The sequence below is a fragment of the Musca domestica genome, unplaced genomic scaffold (assembly GCF_030504385.1).
Source record: "Musca domestica strain aabys unplaced genomic scaffold, Musca_domestica.polishedcontigs.V.1.1 31, whole genome shotgun sequence".
NCBI lineage: Eukaryota > Metazoa > Arthropoda > Insecta > Diptera > Muscidae > Musca > Musca domestica.
In genome coordinates, this window is record NW_026712309.1 from 4024096 (window position 1) to 4043107 (window position 19012).

The 19012-nt window shown below is 35.9% G+C and overlaps 2 protein-coding genes and 1 long non-coding RNA gene across 5 annotated transcripts; 1 reads left to right on the forward strand and 2 right to left on the reverse strand.

The window, feature by feature from the left end:
• Positions 1-6927: 6927 nt before the first annotated feature.
• On the reverse strand, positions 6928-12557 carry LOC101893175 (condensin complex subunit 1). The gene is made up of 6 exons (XM_005176945.4): positions 12345-12557; positions 11796-12267; positions 10593-11715; positions 9575-9870; positions 8548-9502; positions 6928-8484 (listed from the first exon to the last, which is right to left on the reverse strand). Exons 1-6 carry the CDS (start codon positions 12457-12459, stop codon positions 7069-7071), a joined length of 4377 nt encoding a protein of 1458 aa, XP_005177002.2. The 5' UTR covers positions 12460-12557; the 3' UTR covers positions 6928-7068.
• A 740-nt stretch (positions 12558-13297) lies between these two features.
• On the forward strand, positions 13298-18934 carry LOC131803571 (conserved oligomeric Golgi complex subunit 8-like). 3 transcript variants are annotated; one of them, XM_059124939.1, is made up of 2 exons: positions 13298-14160; positions 18808-18934. In XM_059124939.1, the coding sequence occupies exons 1-2, from the start codon at positions 13492-13494 to the stop codon at positions 18814-18816; spliced, it is 678 nt and encodes a 225-aa protein (XP_058980922.1). In that variant the 5' UTR covers positions 13298-13491; the 3' UTR covers positions 18817-18934. The 3 variants fall into 3 exon arrangements, with proteins under 3 accessions (XP_058980922.1, XP_058980921.1, XP_058980920.1); XM_059124938.1 differs by having other exon boundaries at positions 13298-14388; positions 18808-18921; XM_059124937.1 differs by lacking the exon at positions 18808-18934 and adding an exon at positions 16341-18717 and having other exon boundaries at positions 13298-14388.
• Positions 18125-18948, reverse strand: LOC131803573 (uncharacterized). The gene is made up of 4 exons (XR_009342660.1): positions 18818-18948; positions 18603-18749; positions 18467-18540; positions 18125-18401 (listed from the first exon to the last, which is right to left on the reverse strand). It is a non-coding gene; the product is annotated as an uncharacterized LOC131803573 (long non-coding RNA).
• Between the last annotated feature and the right edge of the window lie 64 nt (positions 18949-19012).

The following is a 19012-nucleotide window of genomic DNA, read 5'->3' on the forward strand; positions in this document are numbered from 1 at the left end:
TCCAAAAGTGAATACATCAGTTGCTCCATATTTTCTCTTTTTGTTTTTTGCACGACAAATATTAGTTTTTCCTTTAGTTTTCAAGTTGATCATTTTCTTTATTGAAATGTATCAATACATTTTTCAACCTTGTTAGCCCTGCCAATTAAATGTCAAATTTACAATATGCACATTTCTGCTCGGCCAAATTCATGTAGCTAAAACAAGCAGAAATGTGCACCACTCAGCGCCATTTTTTTCTCGAGAGAGCTGCAAGTTTTGCTAGTTTTTGGAGCACGGGAACGCCTTGTGGCAGAATTGGTGCTAATTAGTACTAATTTGCAGGTTCTGGAACACAACTATAATTAGTAATGTTAGCGATTTAAACTGCTTGGGCAATATGCAATTAATTTGAAAAGTATATGGAATAGAATTTTGAAACCCATTTTTTGGATTTTTTAAACTTTTGTTTGTCATTTTTTCCTATGAATGTGTTTTTTATATTAACATGGTCCTGTCATGAACTATTATCTAGATAGTATAGACACAAAACATTTGGTCAGAATGCATTTTGTCTAGTCGTTACCATTTTAGGTCTTTGCAAAAGGTCCGTTACGATAAATTCCGAATTTACCTAGCCAAGACACAAACCACGAATTGTACATAGAAGATAACATAACTATGTTAACGTTAACAGGGCTACATAAAAATTGTTTTTCACTTAAAATTATTAATTTGTAATTACATTTCATATAAAAGGCTAAAAGAATTCATTACATGATCATAAATAATAAATGTTCCAAAGATTGTAAGGCTACAAACACCCATTAACTCGTACCAATATATTATGTGACAGGACAAGTTTACAACCAACTGTGCCTTACAGGACAACTCTGCCGGTACAATATCGGTACGAACGGAAAGCTTATAAAGCGTACTATCCCTTGGCATTATGAAAAGTACACAAAGTTCCGGGTATATGGTCATTTCTGGAGATATCCTTGGATCAGAATAATTCCAATGATCAATATGCCTTCCAGGACAATTCTGCCTGCACAGTATGGGTACCAACGGAAAGCTTAAGAAGTGTACTATCCATTGGCATTATGAAAAGTATACGAAGTTCCAGCCAGTTCCGAGGTATATGGTCATATCTGGAGATATCCTTGGATCAGGATAATTCCAATGGTCAAGATGCCTGCAAGGACAATTCTGCCGGCACAGTATGGGTACCAATGGAAAGCTATCGAGAATAGTCTCCGTAGCATTAATAAAAATATCAAAAATATTACCCAATGCCGCCGAATTGTACCGGCAGAATTGTCCTGGAAGGAATATTGACCAATGGAATTATACTGATCCAAGGATATCTCCAGAAATGACCATATACCTCGGAACTGGCCGGATCTTCGAATACTTTTCATAATGCCAATGGATAGTACGCTTCATAAGCTTACCGCAGGTACCTATATTGTACCGGCATTATTAACTATTGAATTTGGTAATTGGTATTGAAATTTCTAGTTCCAGACGTGCTTTAAATGAATTAAAATCCGAAATATAGAATTTTAAAATTTTTCAACACTTCTTTACTGAAGTTTAAAGTTATGTACTTAACGTAAAGTCAATGTACAATAGTATTTCACAGTACCGATTATGTAATTTTAAATTCTTGCCGAATTAAAATATCCGATTACCACAAACGAATGCTGGCATTATACACCTCAACACTTTGGCATGGATACAGGATAAAAGTACGCGCATGGCTGTGATGGTGGCAACGAACCGCATTACATCATTACACCGGCACGTAAATTAAAACCAACCACAGTAACAACCAACACATTTTCCAGAACTCACAAAAAAGGGGGTGGTCCTTAGCAACCGACCAATGATGCTGGGCGGCAGTCTGTCGATGGTGGTGATACTTTTCTACCCCAGGACGTAGTGATGCATTGAATTTTTCGTTTGTTTATTTGTGATGATGTTTGGATGACACGCTGATGTCAGGATTTAAAGTGTTAATCTGCCTAGACTGCAGAGTGTGCTGGTCATGGGAAAATTCATATTAATTTCAAGTGAAGTGATATCCATGTTTGAGACCCCAATGAACATCTGAGTGTTTTTTTTTTTTTTGTAAATTAATGAACGGCACGTGATCTGTGTATAGAATTTCAAAATATTTTGACATACCGCAGTCGCCAAGTTAACCACCATATTTTTGTTTTAATTAATTACAATATTCATAAAAAATAAATCATTGAAAATAAATCTTAAATCACATGTGTAGAATGGCATTAATATATATAACACACTTCTGGTGAAAAATTAAGGCGAACTGAAGGTGCAAATACATGGAAGCCGTTTTTACTTTATTAAATCATCCGCTGGCATCTTCGTAAAAGATCAAACAATTTTTAAGCCATTAAAAACTTGTTCTGTGTATTCTCACCTTAATTCAATGTCATTCTGGTCGGTCTTTTTTTCTCCTTTGAAATGTGAGAGATGTCTAAGAAGTGTGTGATACGCATGCATTTCCAGAAAGTTTCCTATAGAGCAGTCTCCACATTGTGTTAAAGTCATATGTAAAGTGATTTTTAACATTTTGTATTTTACATTTCATTTAAGTCCGCTCAACAATTTTTAGACTTAATCGAAACGCGATACTTTAAAAAATCATATGCTATACAAAGATATGTTAAAAAAGCACTATTACATTTAAAGTATATATAAGCATATATACTATGATATAAAGCGTTTTCTTTCGGATAACAAAACTGTGCGAAGCGCCTTAAAGTATGTAATAAAAACTCTTAACATAAATGTAGAAAAAGAAGCTTTACAGGGTGAGATGAAAATCTGCAACCAACTTCAGATTGCTGTCATATCTAAGCCACTCGTCCGACAGCTGTCAAAATTACTCCAGTGACACCTCATTATATTATATATACAAGCGTACAAAAGCATTTTGGTGAGAATTTTCCAGAAAAAAATTATTCATGATGGAATTCAATGTGAATAAATCTTTAGTGTCTCGTACCGTGATACTGCAGCGTAGCCCGACGTCAAGAAAGTGGACGGAAGAAAACAGCAACATCAGCGGAAATGGTTCGAAAAGTAAAGATCGAAACCCGCGTCGCAGTGGCCGAAAAGTGGCTCGTGAGCTGAACATATCGCAGTATTCTATTCGGCAAATATTGAAAAATGAGCTCGGGTTGAAGCCATTGAAATTCCAAAAAGTGCAAGAACTTACACCTCAACAGAAAGAAAATAGACTCAAAAGAGCTAAAGAGTTGTTTCGCTTGACCGAAAGTGGTGAACTGCAGAATTTGGTTTTCTTTGATGAGAAAACATTCATTGTCCAGCAGTTTGTAAACAAACAAAATGATCTTGTTTACTTGCCGAAGAGATCAGCTGAAAATGTGCACTTTTGGTTGGCCACCAGAACTCAAGCGCCGGCCATGGTGATGGTGTGGGCCGTAATAACTGCCGATGATCGTTCACCGCTCGTATTAATCGACTGTGGCATCAGAATAAATGCCGAATATAATCGCGAAAATATATATAAGGTGTATTGAAGCCTTGGTCACGCAAACATTTTGGCCACAGACCTTGGATTTTCAAACAGCACTCAGCACCATCGCACTCAGCACGGGCCACCCAAGAATGGTTACAAAATGAGGTTCCTCGTTTCATTTCCAGCGCACAATGGCTACCAAAATATCCGGATAACAATTCGTTGGAATATTATGTCTGGGGTATTTTGGAAAGCAAGGTTGGCACTAAAAAATACCAAAGTGTCGATCACCTCAAGCAAGCGCTTCGCCAGGAATGGGCCAAAATACCGCAGAGCAACATTCGTTTTCATTGGCCGTTCGAAGGCCATAATTCGTGCCAAAGGTGACCAATTCGAACAAATCAAAACTTATTCTAAAATTTGATGCTATTTCCGACATTTGTTGCTTTCATTCAATTAAATTTAAAAAGAATGTAAAAATTATGTCGTTTGACTTTGTTGCTGTTTTTATACCCTCCACCTTGGAAAGGAGGGTATATTAACTTTGTCATTCCGTTTGTAACATACCTAAATATTCGTTTTAGACCCCATAAAGTATATATATTCATAATCAGCATAAAATTCTAAGTCGATTTAACGATGTCCGTCTGTCTGTCTGTCTGTCCGTCTGTCTGTCTGTCTGTTGAAATCACGATACAGCCCACATTATTTGACGTAGAGCTCCAAAATTTGGCAGAGCTATTTGTGTCTAGGATGGTTGGTATTGAAAATGAGATATATCGGTCCACGTTCTGGTATAGTCCCCATATAACGGTACCTCCTGATATTCGGTATTTTGATGATTTATGCCACATTTTTTCACGGATTTGTCTTAAAATTGGTATTTGTAGGTCATAGCGGGTCCCTGAGCGTGTGGCAAAACATTGCATGTATAGGTCCACGTTGTGGTATAGCCCCCATATAAAGGTACCTCCCGATATTTAGTATTTTAGTTTTTTTTTACCACATTTTTTCACCGATTTGTCTAAAAATTGGTATTTGTGGGTCATAATGGTTTCCAGCTCCGGTGGCGGAACATTGGATGTATGGGTCCATAATTTGGTATAGTCCCCATATAACGGTACCTCCCGATATTCGGTATTTTGATGATTTATGCCACATTTTTTCACGGATTTGTCTTAAAATTGGTATTTGTAGGTCATAGCGGGTCCCTGAGCGTGTGGCAAAACATTGCATGTATAGGTCCACGTTGTGGTATAGCCCCCATATAAAGGTACCTCCCGATATTTAGTATTTTAGTTTTTTTACCACATTTTTTCACGGATTTGTCTGAAAATCGGTATTTGTTGGTCATAATGGGTTCCAGCTCCGGTGGCGAAACATTGTAATTATAGGTCCACGTTTTGGTATAGCCCCCATATAACGGTACCTCCCGATATTCGGTAATTTGATGATTTTTGCCACATTTTTTCAGGGATTTGTTCGAAAATTGGTATTTGTTGGTCATAATTGGTTCCAGCTTCGGTGGCGAAACATTGCATGCATGGGTCCATGATTTGATATAGCCCCCATATAACGGTACCTCCCGATATTCGGTATTATGATGGTTTTTGCCACATTTTTTCACTGATTTGTCTAAAAATTGGTATTTGTGGGTCATAATGGGTTCCAGCTCCGGTGGCGAAACATTGTAATTATAGGTCCACGTTTTGGTATAACCCCCATATAACGGTACCTCCCCATAATCGGCAATTTTAAGGTTTTTACCACATTTCTTCTAATGTTTCTTTTACCCTAAGGTGGAGGGTACTAAAAGTTTGGCCCGGCCGAACTTAATGTTTTTTTACTTGTTTTATCTCACCCTGTATGCATCAGGATAATTACTTTTATCAGTTAAATCAATGATCGACGCATCCTGTCGACCGGTTGATATTTTGAACATATTTGTTTTGCCGTTTTCATTTATTTTATATTTTTCGTCATTTTAAAACAAGTAAAATAACATCAGTCGATTTTGCCGACAGATATATACCTCCAGCCTTGAGTTATGATTATTCTAACAGACTAACTGTTGACCCTTTATGGGGGAGGTTCCCAAGCATTTGGCCAATATTATCCAATTCGTATCTGACCTAAGTCTGATATAAATATTACAACGTGACAGGTTTAGACTATATCGTCTACTTCCTGTACTTTATATGAGATATATGCAAATTTTTGGAAAATGTGGAAATGTGCGTGAGGTTTCAGATATAGCGAAACCAATAAACCACTTCATATAACACAGATAAAAATATTGGTATGTGCAAAATTTGAAGGAAATAGAACATTCACATCACATTTTGTACGAAATCATAAATTCCGATAACAGATTTCTGGTAGCAAGTTGGATAGAATCGCCGACTTATTTATGACAAATATAGGTATTGGAAAGGGTTTGGCAGATATATATCATCTTCACCAGAGATTTTTCCGTTAGAAAAAATGTTTGAAATGCTTATTTCGCGTGTTATGAGCATCTTTCTTTCAAAATTTTGAACACTTTATTGGGAAGTGGCAAAAGGAGTGCGACAATATATCTCACTTTTACAGCAGATCTTGTGTTAGTAAATATGCTGGAATGTATGTAATGAAATGTGAAGAGAAGCGGATGGTTATTTTATAATCGTTTTGGGTATTCAAAAATTTGACCCGCCATATTTATAACAGATCTTGTAGCAATGAAAATTTTGAAATGTACCAAGTCTGAATGGAATCGGATGTTAATTTCACGTTTGGCGAGCTTCGCAGATATTAAATGTTGACCCTTTGTGGGGGAGATACCAGAAGGAGTGGACCGATATTGCCCATCTCCGAACTCGATCTAAGTTTGATAATAATATTACGATGTACCATTTTTGGACAAAATTGGATATTCCACAATTGGATATATATCCTCTCTAGCCATATGGTTCAATAAGAATGGTTGCTCAACTTCAAAGTGTCAAATAGACTTTTAAATATGCAACAGCTGGCTTTGTTTATTTTTATTTCTTAAGTTGAGAAAAACCCGCGAAACAAGAATGGAATTTCGGGGCTATTCCACAAGATGGAATCTAAAATAGTAGGGCAATACAGTTTGTCACAAAATTGTACAATTTGATACCCATTTACGTCGAAAATTTGCATTTATGTTTTGACAGAATAAGGCCACTAAAAAAATTGTATGCTTGGTTCTAGCTTCTGTAATTGTGCCTGAGTCCGCTTATTTGAAATACTTTACCATCTTAATTTTGCCATTTGTAACGGCAGGATTTCTCCTCTTGGGCTGAAATAGCTCGTTGGGGTCCAGCGGTTCGTACAGAAATTTATTTGTTGAATATGTGCGATGATCCTATCCCAAAATCTGCCCGGTATTGATGTGTTACGAAAAACCCTCAAATTGAATATAATTTCATTCAAAAAAGAAATGATTTATTTAAATATATGTATAAAATATGCATGTATGTATAATTTGTTTGTATATAAGACAAAATTTTAAACAAACTATGCGTATATAACATAAAAATAAAACAATTTTGCATAGCAAACATTTATCTATTTTTACGGCCACGTTTACGCTGGGGTACATCATCATCTGAACTTCCAGTCTCTTGAATAACTTTGCTACGTGAAGAAGTAGAAGCAGCCGGACGACCTGGACGCCTGGACGATGAATGTGAAACATTACTGCCTTTCTTTGAAGTGCTCGCAGGTGGTTGTGGGGCGTCTGAATCACTGGAATCACTGGCCTGTGATGATTGCTGTTTTTTACGACGACCTGCTGCAGCAGCAGCTTGTCTGGCTGCTGCACCTCTTTTGGGTGCTTCATCCTCCGAAGAAGAAGACTCTTCGGATGTTGATGATTTCCTTTGTCTATTACGGCGTGATTGGGATGCCCCTCCTTTTGCTTTATTTTTCGTTGTACTTTTAGTTTTATTTTGAGTATTTGAGACGGCATCGGGAGCATTTTCTTTGTCATGTTCTTGGTTTTCCCCTTCCTCTCCAGGTTCTTTGACCTGTAGACATTCGTTTATACGTGTTTCCAATTCGGTTACTAAAGTTTTCAATTCCGGTTTGGCCAATTTGGAGGTATTCGAAATAATCAGTTTAAATGATTGATGCACTTCATCAATTTGTACCTTATCTTTGTAATATTGAATGTTATCGATGAGCTTCTTAATTGTCTTCTCATTGTAGCTTAGTAAACTCAGGCAGTAGGCAATATCACGCCATTGACGCTCTTCACGGGTTACTGGGAAGCGGAGGCAAAGTTTTTCCACCAATGTTTCGACTTGACGATCTTTTTGAATCAGATTGAGAATATATCGCATAATAATTCGATATTTTTCCTCTTCCAAATTCTGTGAGGTATCGCTCAATTTTGAAATTATGTCGGGCAACACATTATAAAGAATATTTGATTTATTTGCAATTTCCTTAAAGAATTGTTGGGTGATATTCTTAATTTCATCATGGGGATCAACGATGCACATTGCCAAATCGGCAATTTGTCCTTTAACGCGAATCATTTCATGTAAAATCAAATGTGACAACATTTTCACAGCCGTCAAACGAAGCTCAGTGTCCTCTTCATGCAGCGTGGAATAGAAATGACCCGTCCACGGCTCAATGATATTGGGAAAACGAAACGTTAAATCCGATAGACCGATGACAATGTTACATTTGATTTTAATATTTTTCGAATGACTCAAAATGTTCATCAGGAATGGCATATTGGCCTCGCAGAAACGTGATGATACGCTCATGAAACGTATCAACGCCAAAGTAGCAGCCTGCTGAAGGGAGGCATCGCGATATTTAACCGGATATTTACAAATTTCCATTACATATGGGAAAATTTTGACCAGTAATGAATTTTGCCCATACAATAAGACTTCTTCGCAAATGTGATTGATAAGTTCGGCAATGTTGTCTTCAGCTGTGGCTCCCACCAAATCTTCATCGGGCTAATAAAATAGAAAGAATAATTTTCAATTTTTTGCGGAATAATTTTACAATGTCTCTCTTACCTCTTGCTGTGGCTCAGCAGCAGCAACCGATAAACGCTTTAGTGACTCTGTGGCAGACATATTAAGATTTGTGGTTGTACGACGAGTTGAATTGAATGCTGTTTTCTTTTTCTTCTCTTCACACTCTTTAAGCTCCTGACGAAATTTCATATTGTTATAGACATCAATGTCCAAGAATATCATTTCCTTGAGAGTTATATAGCCAATCATGAAAATAAAACGTGTCAACAAAAACACCGGCATTTTCATTTGTACCAGACCAGCACCACCAATCTGTGATGGCATAGTCTGTGTCAATTGGGTGCACTGTGTGCCGGGTATTTGTTGCGAGAATGGTGTCTCATGCGCCTGTGCCTGTTGGGATGCTGTTATTTCACACAGCTTCATTGCAAATGCTTTGAATTTTTTCAACAAATCCTTTACGATATTCTGGCAAATGACATCGGGTGTCTGACACATTTGATAGAAGAATTGCAGTGTGTTCATGGTAAGTTTATCAAAATCGGGAATACGTGGATGGAAAAAGAATTTCAAGAACATGTCGATGATTTTTTGTACTACCGGTGAATCGGCATCATATCTTTTATAGTATTTCGATGTCAACGATTGATCAATGGAATTCAACCAGAACTCCAAGCAACTGGCATAGATGCGAGGGTCTTGTTTGCCTCTTTGACCCAGGCCAATACCTTCAATTATATTGATATTCGCTGATGCTATTGACGATTTGGCATAAGAGCACATTATCAGGAGTTGTAATGCTAAACGTGATTCGTTGTCAGTAGTTCCTTCCAATTTCAGAGTGAAACGTTCAAATAGAACTTGTACGACATTCGCATCAATGTCTTCATTATTTACCCATTCGCGTACTAAGCATTCCAATGCTGTGTAATGACCATATTCGATGCCTTCCAGGAACATGGAAAGATTCTGTACCACACGAAGGGCGTGGGCTCTGTAGGGAAGATAAAAACAAGGCGATTTAATGACAGCTTGGTTTATGAAATAATGGATATTTGTTACTCACCGTCCGGTTTGGTCTGTTGTAAATAATACTTTCTTATAGGCATCTGAAACAGCGTCTCGTTTCTCCTTATCCGACGACCATACCAAGTACAACATTTGACGCATTCCAACCTCGGTTCCCTTAATGCCGAACATGTAGCCGGTAGTAAAGAGATCTACAGCCTCATAGACATCAGTGTTTGTTTTGGAAAGTAACATTTCCAATAATTTTGGCATTGCCCGCGAAACTGCTTTTGAGAACTCAATAGAATCTTGCAGAAATTGAACAGTTTTTATTTGTGTTCCCAGTTCTTCATTCTGAAAGATAAAAAATAGGAAAGTATTTTTAAAAAGGGGATTGGAGCTAAAAATCTCAAAATTTACAATAATTAGAAGAATTTCTGAATAGAAGCAAAATACAATCCTCCTGAAATATTTTTTTTGAGATACATAATATGAGGTTTTCTATAGACAAGAGAGAGACTGTGATCCACATTTATGCAATCAATGTCGTTTTGTTCGACGCTTTCGATTAACTTCACAAATTTATATCTTTCCTCAAATATATGTTGAGCTCCCAGTAAGTCTGATTACAGGTCACTGAAGATCTCTAAATACCATGTGGGATGAGACTGGTGGAAACTTAGGAGGGCCATGTGAAGTGCGAGAGATTTGGTAGTTTTTAGAAAAGGAGCAATAATTTAAGGAATGTATCGGCCAAAAAATTGAAGCCAGTGTCTTCCAAAGATCACATGTTTACAAAAAAAAACTTCACAAAATGGCAAACATTCATTCTAGAAAATATTTAAAAGCTCTCTGATAAATACGCTAGGAACCACATCAAATTTCTGAAATACCTCTATTCAATCATAAGTTGGACTATGGAAGAGGTCCGTTTCAATATGTCTCATCTGAATTAGGTTAAAATTAAAAAAATCTGAAAGCATATTGGTTTTTCTACTCAACGGCAGTTAACAAAACTAAAATCTTCAAAAGAAATTCTTAAAATAATAAAACAGTGAAACAAATATTTTACTCACGCTGTCTTTGCATCCGTTCGCCAGAAATATATAGGACTTCAATAGCGCCATATAATATGCACATTGTTCCTCATGACGCAGAGATAAACGCAGCTCCGAATTTCCCGCAACATGGTCAGCTTTGCGCACCAAAACTACAGCTTCTTTGTAGTTTTTCTCCAATAACATTGTTGAGATGCGCTGCACCAAATCTTCATAGTTCTCCTGAGTCTCGGTGGGTTCATTATTTTCTTTTAGGCTTTCTTCCACAAATGGCAAAATATCTGGTATAACTAACGTCCATTTCTCTTCTATCTCTTCCGCCTTTTTACGTTCCTCCGCCAATGTTTCGGTAAGTTTTTCCATTTTCTCTACCTCCTCATTGTGTTTCTTTTGTAACTCTTCCAATGTCAGCTTGGCCGAAAATGGATTCCTCTCCAAAAATGCTTTAATTAATTGTACTGCATGCTTGCGCACCGAGGAAGTACGATCTTCTAAACGTTCCACTGCCTCCGATAGTACTTTCAATTGAAAAGATAAAGGCACTGCCTGTTCCTCCTTCATGTGATGCCAAATTTGCAAAACCTTGGAACGCACATGAGCCGATACGTCATTGATGTGCATTAAAAGATTTTCCAAAAATTCATTACGTGCCTCCTTCAGCTCCTCGGAAAGTTCCTCAGATGTTAATTCACCCACAATTGCATCACCCATAATTTGTAAAATACAATTTCTCAATAAATAGGATTCACAATTCAGCAATTCATCACATAGCGTGGATATATGGGGTATCATCAGCTTCGGAGCCACTGAGGCTGAATGCATTAGGAAATTAGAGAAATTCCTTGAAACATTTGAATCTGCCGAGTCCAATGTTAAACATTCTACAATTTCCTTTATCAGCACAGAGAAGACGCTCGTTATGTTGTACTCCTCATGCAAGATATTGATGCCATTGGCAATGGAAACAGCTGCATGCTCTACCGTCCTAAGGATTTGCAGTATACGTACTGGAAAATTCATAGCATGTTGATAACGTTTAATTGCTGTGCCGAAAATTTGAAAAACTGTCTCAACAATGTGACGATTGTCGGGACGGACATGTAACATTTCCAAAGTACGATAACAAATGTCACAAATTAAACTAAAGAAAAAAAGTAAACAAGAAACCCAACTATGAAACACAAAGGGAAACAAAATGATAATGTAATCCTTAACACTTACTTCACAAAATTCTCCTCGGCCATGGGCGGACTCCATAGTTTCTCTAATGGAAATTGCAGAACATTGTATAACTGTACCAAAAACTTGCCCCTTTTGTTTTCCCAATCAGGATACTGTTCTACTGTATCGGCATTTTTCCCTCGCTTCTTTTGCTGATTGGTCTGTTGTTGCTGTTGCAAACGCAAAATATTGCTGTCGATTTTCCTCACCACATTCACAATTAAAAACATACACATCTTGGTTAGATTTAGATGGGCATTGCGTTCTTGATTTGTCGGTGGCTCACTGACGGCCAGGAAGGGCGCCAAACGATTTCCCAGCTTGTCAATAGTCAAATACAGCAAATCAAAGCTACGCATCAGATTTGTCATAGCCGCAGAATCAGTGTTCTTATTTTCAATTACAGCATAAAAGGTGTCGAAATGATCGAATATATAGAAAGGATCACCTTGATATAGCATTTGCTTGCAAACTGTTGGTAGAAAGAAAGAATCCATTTGGCGGGCATTAGTTAAATCTTCAAAAATTACAACAATCACTCTCACGTACCTTTTAATTTTTCCGGAATTTCTGATGGACTATACAATTGCTTAACATAATAATTATCTCCACTGGAATTCAATAAATCTCCAGAGGTAAGAGGCAAATTAAATTGAAAATCCATTTTGTTTATTTGTAAATATTTTTAGGAAAATAAAATGATTCTTGAGAAATATATTGCTCGTAGCTTGTTATTAGTGTAGTAGCCGTGAAATTTCAGTTGATTGATATGAAACTATGACTGACGCTACAACACAGGGTTGCAAAGATGCCGTGTAACAACGGCCGAAACAATGTTTGTGGCATTATGACTTTTCACCCATATTGACTTTACTCACAAATGTAAGTGGCGAATAGTTACGAAAACATAATAAAGATGGCGGTAATGATGATGATGGCGCTTCTGTGTTACAATAATTCACAAAGTAGGCCATAAAAATTCCGTCAATACAATTTGAATACACATACCATGGTAGAAAAATATAGGTAGATGCATCAAAGCTTGAGAGCATTGATATGTCAAAATTTTTTTAATTTATTTTCAAATATAAGTAGCTTTTTATATGTTTTCTTATACGACGTCATTCGGAGGTTATTATAAAATGCCTTTTTCAACAATTTTTACAAATTTAAAAAATTTTCATTCAACATTTTCAATTCCAAAATTGGTTTGACATTTCATTGTCTCAGCAGCTGCGTCGATACGTCTACCTATATTCTTCTACCATGACACATACCCATGGCAAAACCAGGAAGGCAGTCCAAATTCAAAGAAACTATGAAAAATTCAACTCTGTCCTGGATTCTTGTTTTTGTTAACTCTTCAACTTTTTCATAAAATATTTATGATTTGCATTTTTAATTTAGGAGAACAACAAAATATATGTTTGTGGTTATTTCACACAACTGAAATGGCAACTCTATACTTGAGTATTATTGTGTCAAATAGACAAATCAGTCGCTATTCAACTTTTGTTGACGATAGACTTTTTCGCGCCGGTCGCAACCAAGACTTTTTTGCTTTGTCTTTTGTTTACTCACACATACACACACACTGCAGTAACATTTTCATACAAAACAAATCGTTTTTTGGTTTCTTTTTATATTATTGAAACAATTTCTTTTTCTGAAGAAAAGTGTTTTTCCAACTCACCGGATGGATGACGAGGACCCACCTCCTCGTTTTTTGCCGAGGAGGAAATATGAGGCTGGAAGTAACCCGGACAGCAAGAAGTTTAAAAATCTTCAAACACCAACAACAATAAAAAACAAAATGGTTTTTGTTTCGGAAACGAGTTCACCAACACCAACAACATCTACAGCTGCACAAGTTACTGAAGACACCAGTCATCAAAACAATGATACAAATGAAATTATTTCTAAAAATACTAATAACCCCACTACCAATTATCCCAATACCATTATTTCCAACACAAATAGATCCAATCCCAATAATCCAAACAATAGCGCCAACACCGATAAATCCATCATTTCACAATCCATTCATCCCAACAACTCACACTCCAACCATCCCACTCCCATAGCGGCCACAACTAACACCAATCAAGAAGATTTTCACAACTACAAAACATATCAAAATACACAGATTCTCTACAACAAACTGCATCCTGGTCCTTTTTATGTATTAGTTAAGACTGATGAACCCATCAGCTCAAAGAGGAAAAATTCTGAGCTTCATTTATATGCAAAGCTAACTAATGCAAACATAAATTATCATTTTGTTTCAAAAAACATAGCATACAAGACTTTCCGTTTAACTTTCAACAACAGCGATTCAGCGAATAGTTTTGTTTTGGATTCGAAAGTAAAGCAAATTGGCCTTAATGCATTTATACCGGATACATTTGTGCAAAAATTTTATGTTGTAAAATCGGTACCTACTTTTTTCAGCGGCAAAATGATCATAGATCAAATCAATAACAGCGATAATGATTTTAAAGCGGTGTCTGTATACCGTTTCAATTATAAGAACGAAAATGGACAATACGTCCCATCACAAACAATTAAAATAGGAATTGTAGCGAACTTCATGGTAAAACAAATACGAATGTTCAATTGTTTAGCTGAATGTGAATTGTATACCCCACCTACACGTCTTTGCAAAAACTGCGGCCGTCTGGGCCACATAGCAATTAGATGTCGATCATATAAAAGATGTCTTCACTGTGGAAGGAAGATAGATTGTCCTAATAATTGTGGCGAATTAAAATGCGACTTTTGTCTCTCAACCACTAAATGCAATAACTTTTGTTCTATGCCCAGATGTATTTTATGTAACGACGATAAACATAATGCCATGGAATCAAAAAAATGTCCCAAGTACACCGAGGAAAAAAATATTAGGGAGGCTATGGCTATCTCAAATTTGTCCAGAAATGAAATTATTCGCAAAAGCAAGCCCAATTATTATGCAATTTTTGATGACCCACAATATGAGAACGATTTTCCTTTGATTTCTACAATGACTAAGCCTGTACGCAAATCACTGGATGAGGAGCTAAATCGGAAATTAACAAAAACTAAATATAGTAAAGTGGTATCTTCGGTTCCGAAACGGATCCACGTAACAGGAGACGAAGAAAATATAACTCCCAGCAAACCATCATATGATTTTAGAAATTTTTCTAAAGTTACGGAATATGAAAAAATGATATCATCTTTTACAAATCAAATGGCAATTATTTTATCAGAGGCCAATTGCAGTGAAGGATTAGACATGTTAAACTGTTTTGCAAGTGCACTAAAGATAGCTTCAGAAGGAAACTCTGAAGTTCCCCCAAATAAAAACAATGAAAATTTTGCAGTACAACATTCAAAGTCTTAGTAAAAACAAAAACTATCTCGAATTATACATAAATAATTTATCAGTGGACATCTGTATACTAAGTGAAATTTTTAATGTCAACGAAAAAAATAACAACTCTTTCCTAAGGAATTACAATTTGATTTGCAAAAAACGAAGCGATAATTATGGTGGTGTAGCCTTTTTACATAAGAACAATATTTTTATGAAAAAAATCTCTTTCAATACGGATTTGGACATTTTGGTCTGTGAAACCACTAATCTATGCCCCAATTTCACCTTCGTATCAGTATATTTTCCTCATTCTGTTAAATCCAATCATTTAAAGAGAGAATTATCTAAACTTTTTACACTGCTTGAAGGAAAACCAAACGTGTTCATAGCTGGAGATTTTAATGCAAGATGCAGAGATTACGGAGATATCTTTGACACTGTTCGTGGTTCGACTGTGAAAACTTTGTTTGATGGTTCAATATTCCGATGCATTAATGATGGTTCTGCAACTTTCAAGAAAAATTTGTATGACAATTCTCCTGGTTCTGTCCTGGATCTCACTTTTACTAACTCGGCATACCATTTTACATGGAAGGTGCAAAACATTACTATCGGTGGTAGTCATCATAAGCCAATACTACTAGATATTAGTAATATTAAACATAAAGAAAAAACCTTTCTTGCAAAAAAACACCTTTTGAATAATATATGCAATCTTCATATAGGAACGGATATGCATACAATACAATCAGAGTTAAGTCATCAAGTAAAGAATTCTACTTTTGCTATTGGACCGAAAACAAAATTCAATTCATGGTGGAACGAGGATCTAAAAAGATTACTTCGTCTCAAAGATGCCGCTGAGAAAAAGTTCGAAAGCTATAAAAATACTGAAAATGCCTTAAATGCTATAGAAGCTAAAAATAATTTCAGAAATGCCGTTAAAAAAGCCAAAGCCCTTGCACAAGTTTCCAAAATCAATGAGTTAAACACCATCTCAAACTCAAAGTCTCTTTTCCGCTACATCAAGGGATGTAAGTCCTTTTTTGAAAATCAAACTCATTCAAAGTGGTGTTCCGACAACAATATCGTCTTTCTACAACATTTGAAGGACCAAGTTCCAAATAACAATCAAAATATTTTCAATGACGAATACTTAAAAAAATCCGATGTTTTTTCATTTGCAGAGCTACAAAAAGTTCTTGATATGAAGAAGAAGCCATCTGCAGCTGGCCTGGATGGCATAACATATGAAATGGTAAATAATCTTTCCATACAATCCAAACACCATCTTTTAGTCGCATATAATAAATTATGGAGAAACTGCAATTATCTTGATGAATGGAGAGAAATCAAAATTGTGCCCATTCCCAAAAAAGACAAAGATCTGGATATTCCAACTAATTTCAGGCCAATTGCCTTGATTTCTGTTTTTGCAAAAATAATAAATCTAATGGTAAAGCAACGCCTAAATCTCTATATTGATGATAACAAATTGCTTCCACATAGATCATATGCCTATAGGAAACACGTATCTACATCAACATGCATCAACGACATTCTTCACACAATAAACTTTCACAAGGAAAGAAATGAGAAAGTTGTTATACTATCAATGGATGTATCTAAGGCCTATGAATGTGTAGACATCAGCTGTCTACGAATGATCTTGCAACAATTGGATATTCCCGAGCAAATCAGAACTTGGATCCTAAACTTTCTATGCAAAAGAACACTCAGAATGGGAAACTCCCTGCTAAATATTTACAATGGCATTCCTCAAGGAAGTTGTTTAAGCCCAACTCTGTTTAATTTATACACACTAGGCCTGCATGGTATTTCAGATGGGAACACTAATCTTTTTCAATACGCTGATGACTTCATTCTATTAGTTCACGACTTCGACTTTGATCTGGCAAATAGAATTTTACAAAAAAAAGCAAGTAATTTCGTCAACTTACTTATGAAATTAAACCTTAGCGTCAATATAGAAAAAACAGCTGTTATGTATGTTGCCAAAGGAGGCCGTAAGAAACCTCATGTCATGATCAATGGAAACCAGGTTAAAGTTGTAACATCCATAAAATTTTTGGGTAGACACATTAAAAACAGTCTGTCCTTGAAAGAACATTACGATGAGGTGATACTATCTTGCAAAAACACTTTAAACGCTCTAAAGATGGTAACTGGCCCAAAGAAAGGATTACATCCAGCAAAAGCAGTAAATTTAAGTAAATCTCTGATTTTTTCCAAGACAGAATATGCAATATCATCAATGGCTCACAGACCAGCATACATAAATAAAAAATTAACTTCTTTTCAAAATCAACTTTTAAGAAGAAACTTGGGACTGGTGCCATCAACGCCAAATCATGTTGTATGTGCTCTCGCTGGTATTCTTCCAACGGATTTAAGAGCCCGACAGCTTGCGGCTAAAGAGTTGTTAAGATTAAAAATTTATAATCTTTCTCTATATGATTACTTCACAACGAACTCATCTCAGAAAACGAGCATTGGATACGTCTACAACAATTTCAAAAACATATTTGATAAAACAAGAATTGGTTACAACGTAAAATCGTCAAAAATTGAGACAAAACTAAACATTTTTAATTTCTCAAAAAATGATGTTGCTTCTGAGTGCATACAATCTCATTTTCGCAAAATGTTTAACGAGCTAAAATCTCAAGGGGTTTCCATTTGGGCAACAGATGCCTCGGTAACAAATAATAACACAGGATGCGCTGTCTGTAACATATCCTCAAGTCAGAACTTCTTATTTAAAATCGAAGAAAAGTTATCTTCTCTAGCTGGAGAACTACGAGCTATAGAAAAAGCTATAGATATAATAATTGAAGACGGAATCAGCATGGCTGCGATCTTCACAGACAGTAAAAATGCGTGTCTTCTTTTACAAGATAACTCCTCCAACAATTACACCACATACAACATAATACAAAAAATTAATAACTCATCTATATGCAAAGTGACTTTTATTTGGGTTCCATCACATGTTGGAATTTCCTTAAATGAAACTGCCGATTTCTATGCAAAACAAGCTACGGAAGCTGGATGTGTTATACCATACGAACTCTCGGTCACAGATGCAATCCAAAAGATTGAAGCAAATCTCTGGAACGATTTTGTTGAACGTTTCAAAGAAACTTCTCTGCACAAAGGATCTTATTTCTTCCGCTTCTTCCCAAATCCTCCCAAACAACCATGGTATAAAAACTCTAGCATGAAACCTGAAAACATAAAAATCATTAATAGACTTTTTACTGGACATACATATACCAAAAAATATTTTCACCGTGTTGGTATTTCCAACTCCAGTTTATGCGAGACCTGCAATGTGATCGAGGATGAAAATCACATTATCTTCCACTGCAAGAAATTTAATAGAGAAAGAAATGAACACAACCTTTTTAAAACACACAATAACTTACCGGATGTCCTCATGGCCAAAGATTTTCAACTCATAGATGATCTCCTGAATTTCATTAGCAAATGTAAAATTGTTTTATGAAATCAATTAATCTTTTTATCCTGTCAAAATCAAAATATTGCTTTTCTTGTTTTGTTTTGCTACACTCCTTTCAAAAAAAAAAAAAAACAAAAGCTTTGTTTATACGTATATTCATGTATACTTAGATGCACTAACACATATGTATCCTCATGTAAAAAGAAGAGAAATAAAGAGAGTACTTTTATATGGTTTCAAGTAACCAACAACTAGCACTGGTGAATGAACACTTCGTGTTCCACCAACACACTTGACAACGTATGAAGTACAAAAAAAAAAAAAAAAAAAAAAAAAAATAGACAAATAATTAGATTTGTTTATTTTAATGTTTTT

Coding starts and splice junctions, on each gene's coding strand:
- LOC101893175 (XM_005176945.4), bottom strand. CDS start 12,459: ATGGATTTTCAATTTAATTTGCCTCTTACCTCTGGAGATTTATTGAAT. Junction 11,716..11,795: donor GCCGAGGAGAATTTTGTGAA/GTAAGTGTTAAG, acceptor TTTTTTCTTTAG/TTTAATTTGTGACATTTGTT. Junction 9,871..10,592: donor CGAACGGATGCAAAGACAGC/GTGAGTAAAATA, acceptor TTTATCTTTCAG/AATGAAGAACTGGGAACACA.
- LOC131803571 (XM_059124937.1), top strand. CDS start 13,492: ATGGATGACGAGGACCCACCTCCTCGTTTTTTGCCGAGGAGGAAATAT. Junction 14,389..16,340: donor GAATTGTAGCGAACTTCATG/GTAAAACAAATA, acceptor TTTCATTTGCAG/AGCTACAAAAAGTTCTTGAT.